General features: G+C 43.1%; 1 protein-coding gene across 1 annotated transcript in view; it reads right to left on the bottom strand.

Annotated features, from left to right (window-relative positions):
- The window catches only part of LOC124798940 (carnitine O-acetyltransferase-like), a 97,037-nt gene that overhangs the window by 2,379 nt on the left and 78,617 nt on the right, over positions 1-16,041 (bottom strand). Inside the window, exons 10-11 of the mRNA XM_047262473.1 lie at positions 7,830-7,952; positions 4,875-5,029 (exon numbers count right to left, since the gene is read on the bottom strand). Of these exons, the coding sequence (XP_047118429.1) occupies positions 4,875-5,029; positions 7,830-7,952 (278 nt within the window). The remainder of the gene's footprint in view (positions 1-4,874; positions 5,030-7,829; positions 7,953-16,041) is intronic.

A 16,041-nucleotide genomic window follows, 5' to 3' on the forward strand; every position in this document is an offset into this window, starting at 1 on the left:
GGGGTGGTGGGTGAGAGGAGAGTGGCCAAGGGGGCGGGGTGGGGGGAGAGAGAGTGGCCAAGGGGGCGGGGTGGGGGGGGGGAGAGAGTGTGGCCAAGGGGGCGGGGTGGGGGGAGAGAGTGTGGCCAAGGGGGCGGGGTGGGGGGAGAGAGTGTGGCCAAGGGGGCGGGGTGGGGGAGAGAGTGTGGCCAAGGGGGCGGGGGTGGGGGGGAGAGAGTGTGGCCAAGGGGGCGGGGTGGGGGGAGAGAGTGTGGCCAAGGGGGCGGAGGTGGGGGGGAGAGAGTGTGGCCAAGGGGGCGGGGTGGGGGGAGAGAGTGTGGCCAAGGGGGCGGGGTGGGGGGAGAGAGTGTGGCCAAGGGGGCGGGGTGGGGGGAGAGAGTGTGGCCAAGGGGCGGGGTGGGGGGAGAGAGTGTGGGCCAAGGGGGCGGGGGTGGGGGGAGAGAGTGTGGCCAAGGGGGCGGGGTGGGGGGAGAGAGTGTGGCCAAGGGGGCGGGGTGGGGGAGAGAGGTGCCGGGGGGAGAGAGTGTGGCCAAGGGGGCGGGGTGGGGGGAGAGAGTGTGGCCAAGGGGGCGGGGTGGGGGGAGAGAGTGTGGCCAAGGGGGCGGGTGGGGGGAGAGAGTGTGGCCAAGGGGGCGGGGTGGGGGGAGAGAGTGTGGCCAAGGGGGGGCGGGGTGGGGGGAGAGAGTGTGGCCAAGGGGGCGGGGAGGTGGGGGGAGAGAGTGTGGCCAAGGGGGTGGCACGGGGGGAGAGAGTGTGGCCAAGGGGGGTGGCACGGGGGGAGAGAGTGTGGCCAAGGGGGTGGCACGGGGGGAGAGAGTGTGGCCAAGGGGGTGGCACGGGGGGGAGAGAGTGTGGCCAAGGGGGTGGCACGGGGGGGAGAGAGTGTGGCCAAGGGGGTGGCACGGGGGGGAGAGAGTGTGGCCAAGGGGGTGGCACGGGGGGGAGAGAGTGTGGCCAAGGGGGTGGCACGGGGGGGAGAGAGTGTGGCCAAGGGGGTGGCACGGGGGGAGAGAGTGTGGCCAAGGGGGGGTGGCACGGGGGGGGAGAGAGTGTGGCCAAGGGGGTGGCACGGGGGGGAGAGAGTGTGGCCAAGGGGGTGGCACGGGGGGAGAGAGTGTGGCCAAGGGGGTGGCACGGGGGGGAGAGTGTGGCCAAGGGGGTGGCACGGGGGGGGAGAGTGTGGCCAAGGGGGTGGCACGGGGGGGAGAGTGTGGCCAAGGGGGTGGCACGGGGGGAGTGTGTGGCCAAGGGGGGTGGCACGGGGGGAGTGTGTGGCCAAGGGGGTGGCACGGGGGGAGTGTGTGGCCAAGGGGGTGGCACGGGGGGAGTGTGTGGCCAAGGGGGTGGCACGGGGGGAGTGTGTGGCCAAGGGGGTGGCACGGGGGGGAGTGTGTGGCCAAGGGGGGTGGCACGGGGGGGAGAGTGTGGCCAAGGGGGTGGCACGGGGGGAGAGTGTGGCCAAGGGGGTGGCACGGGGGGAGAGTGTGGCCAAGGGGGTGGCGGGGGGAGAGTGTGGCCAAGGGGGTGGCGGGGGGAGAGTGTGGCCAAGGGGGTGGCGGGGGGAGAGTGTGGCCAAGGGGGTGGGGGGGGGAGAGTGTGGCCAAGGGGGTGGGGGGAGAGTGTGGCCAAGGGGGTGGGGGGAGAGTGTGGCCAAGGGGGTGGGGGGAGAGTGTGGCCAAGGGGGTGGGGGGAGAGTGTGGCCAAGGGGGTGGGGGGAGAGTGTGGCCAAGGGGGTGGGGGAGAGTGTGGCCAAGGGGGTGGGGGGAGAGTGTGGCCAAGGGGGTGGGGGGAGAGTGTGGCCAAGGGGGTGGGGGGGAGAGTGTGGCCAAGGGGGTGGGGGGAGAGTGTGGCCAAGGGGGTGGGGGGAGAGTGTGGCCAAGGGGGTGGGGGGAGAGTGTGGCCAAGGGGGTGGGGGGAGAGTGTGGCCAAGGGGGTGGGGGGAGAGTGTGGCCAAGGGGGTGGGGGGAGAGTGTGGCCAAGGGGGCGGGCGGAGAGTGTGACCAACTCCCTATACAAAGACGTGCACAGATCACAAAAGATAATCTAATGCATGTGGTGGAACAATGACGGTGTAATGTACTATGAATTGCTTCTTTGAAGTGTTACCATCACTGCTGACATTATTACCAACAACTGAGATGTCCTGCAGATGCAATCCAAGAACAACTAGGAAGTCTGTGTGGTGCTACTCCATTATAATGCCCACCTGCATTCTGCTAGACTGAGAAAAAGCACTATACAGAATTTGGATTGGAAAGTAATTCCACACCCATCTAATTCAGCTGATCTTGCGCACTCAGATTTTCACTTTTCCCACTATCTATTCAACAACCTTCAAGGAACCTCCTTCCTGGATGAAAATGTGCTCCGAACATGGCTCGACGAGTTCTTCACTTCAAAATCACACGATTTCTACAATTGCGGCGTCAAAAAGTTACCCCAGTATTGTGAATAGTGAAGGAGAATATATTATTGATGAATAAAGTCTCTGTTATGTGTATCTGTTATGTGTATCTGTTATGTTTTTTAAAATTATCGAAAAATGCTATGAACTTATGCACCAAACTAATTTTAATGACCATTCAAAGTAGATATTAGCAGGATGATAAAACATGCTCTATACATGATTAACCAGCTTGGAGTATAAACTCAACCCTTGCCTATAAAATTTAAGCATGGAATTTAATTATAATTTTGTACAAAAGTAAATTAATAAGTAATTAACATATTGCCCTGGAAGAGTTTTCTTTGGCCTTGCATTATTTAATCGGGAATTTAATGTGTCCATTTCAGTAAAAGTTTAAACAAAACCTGTCCTTGAAATTAAAAGAAATGTAAATAAATATTTGTTAGAAGTCTGCTACACGGTATGATGAAGATTTCTTTGGAATTATCTGTTATGCAGATAACATAATCAGAAAATTATATGAAATGCTATGAACATGAATATCCTTTCTTATAGCTATCTAAAGATTATTCTGTCTAACAGAAAAGTGCATGAGCTCTGCAGCTAGTCTGTTGAGTTCACTGATTTGGTCTACAGGTAAAATTTATATTCAAACTTCTGAGCTTGACAAGCACAATTTTGAACTCTAATAGCTAACAGCCTTGGACAACTGATATCAGATGACATCTGTCTTCTGCCTTTTCCTGCAGCACTTATGAATTGGAATGAGTATTGCGAATGACTGCCTTGAATTCATCATGCTGTGCAGCATGTGGTCATGCTAAAGGACACCAAATATTCTTATGAGAAACAGTGCCACTTCTTCATTTCCTCTTAATCACTACCTGATTGTCTAGAAGATAAAATAAACCACTACAACTCAGAGCAACAGGAGCTTTAGGTATTTTTACAAACTAGACATAAGAAAAGAACCTAAGTTGATAGGAGTTATTTTACAGAAAGTTAAATCACTCAGAACAGAAGATTACATGAGGAACAAAAACATGAACATTGCAGAATGTTTAAAAATTTAAGGAACTTTGGAGTAAACTAGCATACACTAGTGGTTGCACATTTGAGGATTTTAATAGCAACGTTCCACTGATGACAAAGAAAAATGCAGTAGTTTTTTTCCTTTCTTTGTTGTTTAATGTGACACTTGGAGTGCATTTTAATTTCATCTTTTCATTTTGTTTATTTGCTCCAGTTACAAGATTTTTCACAGAGTTTATAGTTAAAATTTTACATTTTTACAAGACTGCAACTGTCCGAATTGTTACACATTATACAAGAGACACTATGACAGTGCCCATTTCTTTTTAAAAAATCCTAATTATCCAAAACAATGTCATGAATTTGTGTCAGTGTAAGCCAATTTTTATGCAGAATGATGTATCTGAACAAAAACCAGGCTTCTGTTACAATGATGACATGGAACTAGAAGCACAAATTACTGTATTTCGACACACTGTTACTATCACCATCATCAATGAAGTTCTTTCAGGGCAATCAGTTAAAAATAGAACTATGTAATCCTTCACTTCATCTTTACTTATTGATTCCTGTACTTTGCTGTTGTCTTTCTACACCTTCTGTGCTGCATTCTCCGGTATCTTTCTGAGTCATTTTACGAGTTCTGTCTTGTGTGAATGATTTACAGAAATTTAATATTTTGAACATTTATTATGCTATTATTAAATACGAAATTCACTGATGGTTAATTTTACTTCTCGATCTGCACCCTAGCTTCGATGAGGACATGTAGGGAATACACTGGAGCCAAGGAATTTTGTACCAAGCTCCATAAACTTTTAACAGTTGTGTGAATGGGAGTTATATCTAGCAACATCATTTAAGGCTTCTGTTTCATGTTAGCAATACATCACTGTTTACTTTATTTTAAAGAAAGTTCAAACATTCATTACACCATGAATGGCTGCGTTTTGGCAATGTAAAATCACCACTGGAGAAGACCAGCTTTCCCAATTACTCATTTACTGAAACATTTCACTCATTTTTTTCTGAATACCTCTAATAAATTTCTTTCTTCCGCTATTTAAAACCAATTTTTTGGGTAGAAGGGGAAAAAAGAGACTGACAGATTTCAACAACTGATAATTGCTTAAGGTACCAGAGCACTAAGATTTTTACTGCTGGTAATGCCAAGGTGCAAATAATGTTGACTAGTTGGTGTTATCGACAGTCACATCACACCTACGTACCAACTACAGTGACTGGCACATCAGGACAAACTGTTATGGAACCAGGATCTGCTCACCTAAATGAATCATGATGATATCACCTTTCTACTAGACCACTTAAATTCTACATACACCAGGAAACAAAATATTGTGTAGATTTTTAATAAGACAAAAAAGGAAGTCCTCCATAGACATAACTTGACTGTCCCACACCAATGGTAGCACACATTGTAAGTTAAGTATTTTAAGTCTATCATACCTGTAATATGCTAACTGAATTGCCATCTGTATAAAACTGTCTGGACTAAGCTTTTGAGATTTTATGAAATCCTTCCCAAAGTTTGGAAATTTGAAACAAGCCATCTCAAGATCATTTACTAATCTGAAAATAATGTAAAAGAGCAATTTTAAGGCATGAAATAGTACATGTAATTCTGTGAAGTTCACAATGTTAAAAGTACATCTTTTAAATTACAAATTATCTGTAATTAAAAGAAAAAAGATATCAGATCAGCAGAGATATGGAAATGATGTTAATATCAATGAAATGCATGGTAATTTGAATCAATTTATGAAAATATTCACCTATTCACCAAGATATTAATTTTAAGTAGCACTTTTTCCTTCTCAATATGCAGTGAAAATGAGCTGTTGCTGGCTGGAGATCCCTGAACTTGTGGCAATGTCATGTAACGGGAACAATGTGACATCATTTGCTTTTTTTGTTCCACTAATGGAAAACTCAATGATGACAGAGCCATTGTAATCGAACATGGAAGGAAACTGATTATGCTTTCCTGCAGGAAGCATATCAATAACATTTGTGCAGCTTGATTACAGCTCCCACCTCAGATTGTTTGTGCTGCTGATGTCTGACATGGAAGTGTAGCTTAGATTTGTTGTTCTTAATTACATTACCTTGGAGTAGTAGAATTAGAATGAGTTTTACTTAGCTTCATGAACTAAATGAAGCACCAGTTGTGTAAATTCACCACTCTCTAGATATTCAGATCACTGATATGGCATTAAATTGCTAGAATTTCTGCCTTACAAGTTGCTTATCGGTTTCGAAAGATTAGTTTTTTACTCTGTTAGTATGGTTTAAGGACATCCCCTAGGAAACAAATCATGATGGCCAGGCCAGGGATCAAAGTTGCCCATCACCAATACCAAGTCCAATATTTGTTCAATTTGTCACACGACTTAGTGGAAATTGTATCAATGAGAATATGCTATTAACAATTTGTCGCACTTCCTATAGCCTATAGTTTATTGCTGCGAAAATAACTTTTTTATTACCATGAAAACTTTTACGCTCGTAATCATAAATAAAAGCAAAAACAAAAATTCAAACTTTTGTAGATCAATTGTCTGATTATTACATAATGACAATTAACCATTGACACTTAATCATTACATCATTTAATAGTTAATTCTTGACACAACTTATTCTTAAGGAAATGGGTACGATCAGAAGCTCAAAAACAAAAACCTAATAATAATAATAATAATAATAATAATAATAATAATAATAATAATAATGTAACAGAGGCATATGTAATTCAGAAATTAAAATAATGAAATATAAAACTACAGGAGTAAATATTTTAATAATTAGCATTTGTTTTATTCATTTGCTAATGCTTAATGCCAGAAAATGTTGCGACATTAAAGACAAGGAACAAAAACAGCAAAGGATTTCAATACGAAATCTTGGAGCTCATCTGAAATTATACAATAAAACCTATCCCCTTTGTCAGATACGTTTCAGGACAGGTTTTTTGTATTTCTGAGTTTGCAGTAATGAAAAGGAACAAATGTTTATATGTTACCTGGTATGTGCGCATCCTCGAAATGACTTTGGCCAAGTTTACGCACAAACTCACTAAGTGGCGGGGTTATTCTTAGCAACACACTGTTTGCGTTCTTGGCGCATTAGTTACAGCAAAACAATGGATACAGATTGTGAGCAAAAAATGAACTTTAAGTTCTGCGTTAAGCTCAGGAAAACCCTTAGTGAAATATAGACAATGATTAAGCAAGTATATGCAGGTGAGGCACTTTCAAGAAGTCTATTTTTCAACTGCCACAAACGATTTTGTGAAGGCAGAGATTGAGTGCAAGACAATCCCAGAGTTGGTAGCCCATCTACAGCAAATACCTATGCAAACATGGAGCAGGGGGCAGTTAATGCAAGAAAACCATCAAGTAACTGTGTGTACAATATCAGAAGAACTTAATTTGAATTGTGATATGTGTCATAACATTTTATGTGAAAATTTAGGGAAATTGAAACTTAATGCAAAACTTGTCCCTCACATACTAACTGATGAACAGGAAGAGGAAACATGAAGAATTTCTGCTGAACTACTGGACACAAGCCACATTTCTGCCAAAGATTAAAAGTTGGTGCTACCAGCATGACCCTCACACGAAACATCAAAGTGCTGAATGGTGGAGTCCTGGACCACCAGCCTCGAAAAAAGTCTAGCAACGACCTTCAAAAACAAAGACAATGTTGATTTCGTTCTTTGACAGTAAAGGATCAGTTTACCATGAGCACGTTCCTTTGGGTCAAACAGTGAACCAAACTGTTTTCAAAGAAGTCTTCAAATGTTTGTGACAAGCAACTCAACATTGCCACTCTAATTTGTATCAATCTTAGGACTGGTTCTTACTGTATTACACTGCAAGACTAATACTGCTTTCTCTGTTACTGAACATCTAGCCAGGCATTTTGTTATTGCCATCTCACATCTGCTACATTTGCCACCTCTTCTCTTGTGATTTTTTCCTGTTACTGTGAGCACGAAGGTAACAAGGCAAAGCTTTGTCAAGACATAGCAGACATTCACTGGGATGTGATAAATGAGCTTAAAAGCATCACAGTTGAAAATTTCCCTGCTTGCTTCCAACACCTCCAGAAATGTTGGCAACTGTGTATATATAGCCAAGGGGGCTACTACGATTGGAGTGAGGATCATTACTTGTTAAATCTAATTTTCTGTTTTTAAATAAACCTGCCCTGGAATTTTTCTGACAAAGGCAGTACATTAAGAGTGAAGGAATCAAAACCATAAAGTAAGTGAAATTACAAGCTGGTGAAAATAAATTATCATTGTCAAGTTTGGTGAAGAATCTGTGACACACTCTTAAAACCATACACATAATAGACAGCTTACATGTCAAGGTTTGTTTCAGCTGTTTCAATAACTGTTTTTATGTCATCCGAAATGTTGAACTTCAGTCTCTGTGGTGGTACATAATTGACTGCTGGCAACGTGCTTCTGGTAGCACCCTTGGAACTGCAAAAAAAATTAAAATTATATAATGCACAGACAAATAAATTCAGATGCGGTCACAGATTAACTACAACATCACTATTATCTTTAAAACTATAATGAAAAGGATTATCATTTTAATGACTGAATGATATATGCAGTAATTGTTCCTTCCCTGTATTCTATTGACAGTTGCAAGGTTCTAGACTTCACTCCCATGCTGTTTTGAGTTTTTCTTTGGGAAGTTACACTTTAACAGGGGATATAGATGTATGTTTAGGACTACTCACCACCATATTACAGTATTCCTATCTGCTCTATGACAGCACATAATCTTCACGAAAATGGCAGTTATTTTCTGATAACATTAGTGTCTTCCGGTGGTTCAATGTAGCATTCCAACTTGCTCTATCATCTGCTAACCATTTTGTCTCTACATATATCTCAATAATTTTTTTACACATTACAATCTTTGTTTAGCTCTAAAACTTTCCCTTTTACTGCTTTTGAACATCACAGCAGGAATTTCTTTGTTTTGTATTTTATCCACCCACTTCAACTCTAAGGCTTACTTTGTGAAATGTGACCGCAATTGTTCAAGGGAAGGAGTATGATCTGCAGGGGCTCGAATCTGTGCTCTATTGACAACCTCAGCAATGTACCACCTGCTCTAAACCGTCCTTTTATTCTTCCTATATTCCTTTTGTTTAATTTATTTTTACTTCCTTTTATCTTCTTCCTGTGCTCCTGCTATATAGCTTCTAAAACTGTCATCCTGTAACTGATCATTATTGTATTTCTACTCTGTCATTGTATTATGACTGTTATGAATTTAATTTATAATTTTACTGTAGTATCATCACTTCTTTCTATCCTTTAATTTCAACATCAAATTTTCTACTTCCCAGGCTTCTCCTCAGTCTTCTTTTTGTGCTGTATTCATGACTATTTCACCCTTGTCATCAATGGTAACTTGATTCTTGTTCTATCATTCAGTTTTCCAAATGATAATGTCATTCTGAAATCCCATGTAATTCCCATCTTGTTATGTGTGATGTTCACAACAGAGCACTGCTGTTGTCTTCTCATTTTTGTACCTCTTATTCCATTCAATACTCTTGCCATCTTCTGACCACCCACCAGAAAGTGCTATCCTTCTTGCACGTAGAACCAGCATTTATAAAAATCTGAAGTCACTTTGAAAAATTGGTGGCAAAATGAACACTTTCTTCAACAAGAAGTTAATGGTGATCTCAATTTGTAAAATGATATCAGATACCATGCAAACTTATGGTGGCACAAGTCTTATTGAAAAATCAACCACTTCCATTTTCACGTTGTTGCGTAATACTTGCTTTAGTCACCAAGTTATTATGGTTTATGTTGTTTTCATAAATATAGGTTAGTCTGTATAATTATTCACAAATTGTCATCTATATTATATTCCTGGATGAAAGAAAATGTAAAATAAGGGAGAGGCACACATTCACCTATAGCAGACTGATGTGTGGTGCATAGACAACACATAATGGAAAACAATGTTCTCTAGCTTTAGAGCTCTGGCTCTTCTCCTAATAGGATGTGTGCACGCGCGTACACACACACACACACACACACACACACACACACACACAGAGAGAGAGAGAGAGAGAGAGAGAGAGAGAGAGAGAGAGAGAGAGAGAGAGACTACCATGGCAACACTGATTATTAATTATTGAGAGCATGAAAATTTCTCATTTTGCAAAGACCGAAGGAGTGATCTGTTTTACTCACTAAAAACATTCAACAGCCAAGATCGCATAAATATTTCTTTGTTTGAAAACAACTGGTTTCGACAGACTTTACTGTATCTTGAGGTCTTAAAAAATCTTTTTCTTATGAAATGTGTTGATTTTACATTTTTATGTGGCTAAAAATATTCTAAATATTTAAGAATATGTCCAGCTTATGAAAACAAGTGTGGTACTGTGTACTGTGTTTTTATGACATGACAACCATCTGAATGATATATACGACCATCTGCACAAGGTGCTTTATGTTTTTAAATATTTTAGCTATGACAAACCTTGTATAATGGACTGATTTTTATCCACATGACAATTTGGCATGGGGTTCAGCATAAAATAAAGACCTGTCATAACAAAAGGATTTCTGAGACCTGAAGATGACAGCAAGTCTGTTGAAACTGGTAGTTTTTAAAAAAGGGAATATTTATGTGATATTGGCTGTTGAATGTTTTTAGCAGTTATTGAGAACAGTTGGCTGATGAATGTGGGGAAAGGGTAGGGAAGGATGCATGAGGCGAGGAGGGGGTAGTGGGCAGTGCAAGGCAGGAGCAGGAAAAACAGATGACTCAGTGGTTGCACAACAAGACAAACGGAATTCTGAGGAGCTGACCATAATTATAAGAGTTACAGAAAGAGACACAGTGGAAAAAGGAGGAAGGTGGAGACGGAAACATGGAGTGGTGAGGGGTGGAAAGACGGAAGGAGACAGGTGGAGTGTGAGAGTGTGTGTGTGTGTGTATGTGTGTGTGTGTGTGTGTGTGTGTGAGAGAGAGAGAGAGATAGAGATAGAGAGTGAGAGAGAGAGAGAGAGAGAGAGAGAGAGAGAGAGAGAGAGAGAGAGCCTGCATGGGGGAGTGAGGGGCAGGGGTTGGAACTGGTAGGAGGAGGCTGTACATGATATAGCTGGTGAAGAAGTGGTTTGGACAGAAGAGAGAAGAAAAAAGGTAAGATGGGGCTGTGGGAAACAGGTTAGTGGATGCTGAGGCCAGGAGGATTGGGAGAGTGTAGGATTGGTGAACAGGCAATTCCCACCTGTGCAGTTTAAAGGAAAAAACCAGTGCTGGAAGGGAGTATATAAATGACTCGAGTAGTGAAGCAACTGTTTAAGTCATTTTGGCTGTGGTGCACAGCATGTTCAGCAACTGGAGCACCAAGTGTGCACTTTGCCACAGTTTGGCAGTGGCCATTCAAGCAAGGAGACAATTGCTTACCTGGTACGCCTATATAAAATTTTACGCAGCATAGCTGATACATAACATGGTTGCTTTGCTTTCATATATGGCCTTGCCTTTAATAGGACAGTAAATGCCTCTGACCTGACTATGGCAGGAGGTGGTGGATGAGTATGGGAAAGGTCTAGCACCTGGGCCAACCACAATGAAATGATCCATCGGTGGGGACGGAAACACGCATGAACAATGACATTCTGCAGGTTTGGTGGGCAGTAGAAGACTTCTTTGGGTGATGTGGATACAATATCCCTCATCCCAGAGCATGAAAAATGAAGTCAAAGTCCTGATTAAGCATGTGGTTGAGCTTTTCAAGGTTTGGGTGATAATAGGTGATCAGAGGAGAGGTGGTCTGTGGATGTTTAACAGGCTTACTGGTGTCAGAGGAGATTACCCAGGAGTTCTGTTTACAGGTGAGATGGATAGCATAATGTCTGACAGATGAGATGGATAGCATAATGTCAGGCTATTGGTATATTTTGACAACTCATACTTCCCATTGCAGGTGGGTTGCGAGGCTGCAAGGAAGTGACTTTTGGGCACAATGGATGACAGCTGCCAAAATGGAGGTATTATTGGCGCTCTCTCTCTCTCTCTCTCTCTCTCTCTCTCTCCTCTCTCTCTCTCTCTCTCTCTCTCCCCCCCCCCCCTCCCCTTCCCGCCTTTCCAGCCCTTGTCATCCTCTTCCCCCTCCCTGCACCCCTCTCTTCTTTGTCTCCATACTCCTCTTTCACCCTCCTCCTTTCCTTTCTACATCTCTTATATGCTCTACTGTTCTGAATCCCTTTTGTCCTGTCGTGCAGATGCTGAGTTATCTGTCTTTCCCCCTTCTGCCTATCCCACTAGCCCTCCCTGCCTTTTGCATCCTTCCCTAGCCCCTCCCCATGCATCAGCCCACAGCCCAGGCAACTGCTGCCAATAATCAATGTTTTTGCAGCTGCAGAAGTGTTAGCTTTGGTATATGTGTGTGTGTGTGTGTGTGTGTGTGTGTGTGTGTGTGTGTGTGTGTGTGTGTACTTTCTACTAGAAAAAGAGCCAGAGCTCAAAAACTTGTGAACACTGTTTACTGTTACCTGTTGTCTCTGCAACACACATAAAACTGCTATAGATGAGTTGGTTGCCTTCCATTATTTTACTTGTGAATATAATATTTTTTCTCCAGCACACGTATTTTTCAAAGAAAATAGTTGCCTAGATATGTAAATATTGACTTCTGTCTGCAGAACATCACCACCTTGCCATGCAAGTTTACAACGAACATGTCAACTTCCGATGTAACTAACATTACTTTTCACTTAACAGGAGAAGCACTGAGTCATTGTCAGGCACAAAAAAAAAAAGTATGATGGACAGACTGATGGGGTTTAAGGGGCCAAACTGAGGCCATCGGTTCCACAAAACTTTGTGTGTCAAGCAGGGAAAAGTTCCCAGAGAGAAAGGACAGAAAAGAAAAATCCAAATTAACCTCCAAAACAGCTGGAACTCCCAAACAGATTATGCAATGGGAGATAAACCCTCTGCATCCAACGAGTGCTTTCACACCCTCCTTTACCAAAAGGAAACTGGCTACACAGACAAACTGATAAATCTCAGGAAAGAACAATGACAACGAGACAGTAAACCAACAGTAGATGGAAAATAATTAAAAAAGAAGAAGAAATTGAAAAAGCGGGAAGGGCTGATGAGCCAGGCCAGACCATTAACTGCAGCTAAGGGACCCCACAGTTGCAAGAGGCAACGGGCAACTTTCCAATTCCAAAAGTGGCTGATGAGGCCAATGTGCCTTACATCACAGAGAGAAATAAAAATTACATTCATGGATAAAATGTAAAGCCAGATCAGCTGCTTTGGCATTGTCCGCAGAACAAGGTGCTGCATTAAGCAAGTTAATGGAGTCACCACAACATTACCAAATTATGGCAGTCCAGTAGGATGTAGGCCATCATATGGGCACCAGTAGTGGATCCTCACATCAGAGAATGTGCCCATGGTTTTGCCTAGTGTGGCCAAAGCATGAAGGTTAGACTGCACTATGGTTATGGTCTCCTTTATGGTGCACAGTTTATTCAGTGAAACCAGAAAATCAGTATTCCAAGCCTCCAACATGTCCCAATTCCAGGACAGTACCCCAGCTCCAAGCATCCTGGTAGCCAACCAGTCAACATGTTCGTTTCCCCACAGTTACAAGGGGTCCATCCAAAGATGGCCGACCATCCAGCTTGGTGGAGGCCATTAAGGAGATCCTGGATAGCCACAACCAATGGTTGTTGAGGGTTGCACTGACTGATAGCTCAAAGTCTACTAAGGGAGTCACTGCTGATTAAGAATATCTTGCCGATGCTACAACAAAAGTGTCAGAGCTCAAGCAATGGCCACCAGTTCTGCAGTGAATACACACATCCGTTAGGCAGGGAGAGTAGTTCACTGCATCCTGCAAGTGTGTAGGCAAAACAGGTTCATCCACTGACAATAAAGCCTTCAGTGTGTAGCACTTATGAGGCTCAAAATGTATCAAGGTTGACCAGGAACAGGCAGAGAAAAATCAGTCTCTCAGTCCCATCTGAGGATGGGATAACACACCATGGAGGTATACATAATTCCTCCCTGACAAGAGGTAACAGTGGGGGAAATTGGGAGTACAGAGCAGAGACATTTTATACGAACTGTGACCCTGAATCCAGTCCTGAGTCTCTTACGGGAAGTCGGTATCCATTCCAGGAAAAAGGATATGGTAGTCTGGATGCTCAGGAGTGCAGCGAGTGTGTAATGCATAGCTGAGCAGCACTTTATGTTGCCTGATCTGTAGGAGATGGACCCCATCCTCTTTGAGTAGGCTCTTCACAGGGCTGGGACCCCATTCTGCAGTAGATGGAGGATATTGTGGGAAGCACGAACTTTAAACCCAAAATTATGGTGGGACAAGAAGTTCTGTCCCCCATGAACCATGGAACTTGCCACTGTTTGGCAGGCTTGTTGGGGAGGCTCGCATGCCTCAGTGATACAGATAGCCATCCCATAGGTGCAACCACAATGGAGGGATATCTGTAGAGAGGCCAGACAGATATCTGGTTCCTGAAGAGGGGCAGCAGCCTTATCAGTAGTTGCAGGGGCAACATCTGGATGATTGACTGATCTAGCCTTATAAAATCAACCAAAATAACCTTGCTGTACTAGTACTGCAAATGGATGAAAGCAAAGGGAAACAACAGCTATAATTTTTACCAAGGGCATGCAGCTTTACTGTATGGTTAAATGATGATGGCCTCCTCTTGGATAAAATATTCCAGAGGTAAAAAAGCCTCCCATTCGGATCTCCAGGTGGGGACTACTCAGGAGGACGACGTTATCAGGAGAAACTGGCATTCTATGGATAGGAGCGTGGAATGTCAGATCTCTTAATCAGGCTGGTAGGTTAGAAAATTTAAAAAGGGAAATGGAGAGGTTTAAGTTAGATATAGTGGGAATTAGTGAAGTTCGGTGGCAGGAGGAACAAGACTTCTAGTCACGTGAATACAGCATTATAAATACAAAATCAAATAGGGGTAATGCAGGAGTAGGTTTAATAATGAACAGGAAAATAGGAATGCGGGTAAGCTACTACAAACAGCATAGTGAACGAAACGTTGTGGCCAAGATAGACACGAAGCCCTCGCCTACCACAGTAGTACAAGTTTATATGCCAACTAGCTGCACAAATGACGAAGAGATTAATGAAATGTATGAGGGGATAAAAGAAATTATTCAAATAGTGAAGGGAGATGAAAGTTTTATAGTCATTGGGGACTGGAATTCAATAGTAGAAAAAGGAAGAGAAGGAAACGTAGTAGGTGAATATGGACTGGGGGTACGGAATGAAAGAGGAAGCCGCCTGGTAGACTTTTGCACAGAGCATAACTTACTCAAGACTAACACTTGGTTTAAGAATCATGGCTGAAGGTTGTATACATGGAAGAGGCCTGGAGACACTAGAAGGTTTCAAATAGATTATATAATGGTAAGACAGAGATTTAGGAACCAGGTTTTAAATTGTAGGACATTTCCAGGGGGCAGACGTGCACTCTGACCATGACCTATTGGTTATAAACTGTAGATTAAAACTGAAGAAACTGCAAAAAGGTGGGAATTTAAGGAGATGGGACCTGGATAAACTGAAAGAACCAGAGGTTGTAGAGAGTTTCAGAGAGCATTAGGAAACAATTGACAAGAACAGGGGAAAGAAATAGAGAGGAGAGGAGGAGGAGGAGGAGCAGAGAGGAGGAAGAAGAAGAAGAATGGGTAGCTTTGAGAGATGAAATAGTGAAGGCAGCAGAGGATCAAGTAGGTAAAAAGACAATGGCTAGTAGAAATACTTGGGTAACAGAAGAAATATTGAATTTAATTGATAAAAGAAGAAAATATAAAACCACAGAAAATGAAGCAGGCAAAGGAATACAAACATCTCAAAAATGAGATTGACAGGAAGTGCAAAATGTCTAAGCAGGGATGGCTGGAGGACACATGTAAGTATGTAGAGGCATATATCACTAGGGGTAAGATAGATACCACCAACAGGAAAATTAAAGAGACCTTTGGAGACAAGAAAACCACTTGTATGAATAACAAGAGCTCAGATGGAAACCCAGTTCTAAGCAAAGAAGGAAAAGCAGAAAGGTGGAAGGAGTATATAGAGGGTCTATACAAGGGCGATGTACTGGAGGGCAATATTATGGAAATGGAAGAGGAAGTGGATGAAGATGAAATGGGACATATGATACCGCTTAAAGAATTTGACAGAGCTCTGAAAGACCTAAGTCGAAACAACGGCTCAGAAGTAGACAACATTCCATTAGAACTACTGATAACCTTGGGAGAGCCAGCCACGACAAAACTCTTCCATCTGGTGGGCAAGATGTATGATACAGGCAAAATACCTTCAGACTTCAAGAAGAATATAATAATTCCAATCCAAAGAAAGTAGGTGTTGACAGGTGAGAAAATTACCAAACTATCAGTTTAATAAGTCATGGTTGCAAAATACTAACACGAATTCTTTACAAATGAATGGGAAAACCTGGTACAAGGTGACCATGGAGAAGATCAGTCTGGATCCCATAGAAA

Source organism: Schistocerca piceifrons, chromosome 5, assembly GCF_021461385.2.
Source record: "Schistocerca piceifrons isolate TAMUIC-IGC-003096 chromosome 5, iqSchPice1.1, whole genome shotgun sequence".
NCBI classification, from domain to species: domain Eukaryota; kingdom Metazoa; phylum Arthropoda; class Insecta; order Orthoptera; family Acrididae; genus Schistocerca; species Schistocerca piceifrons.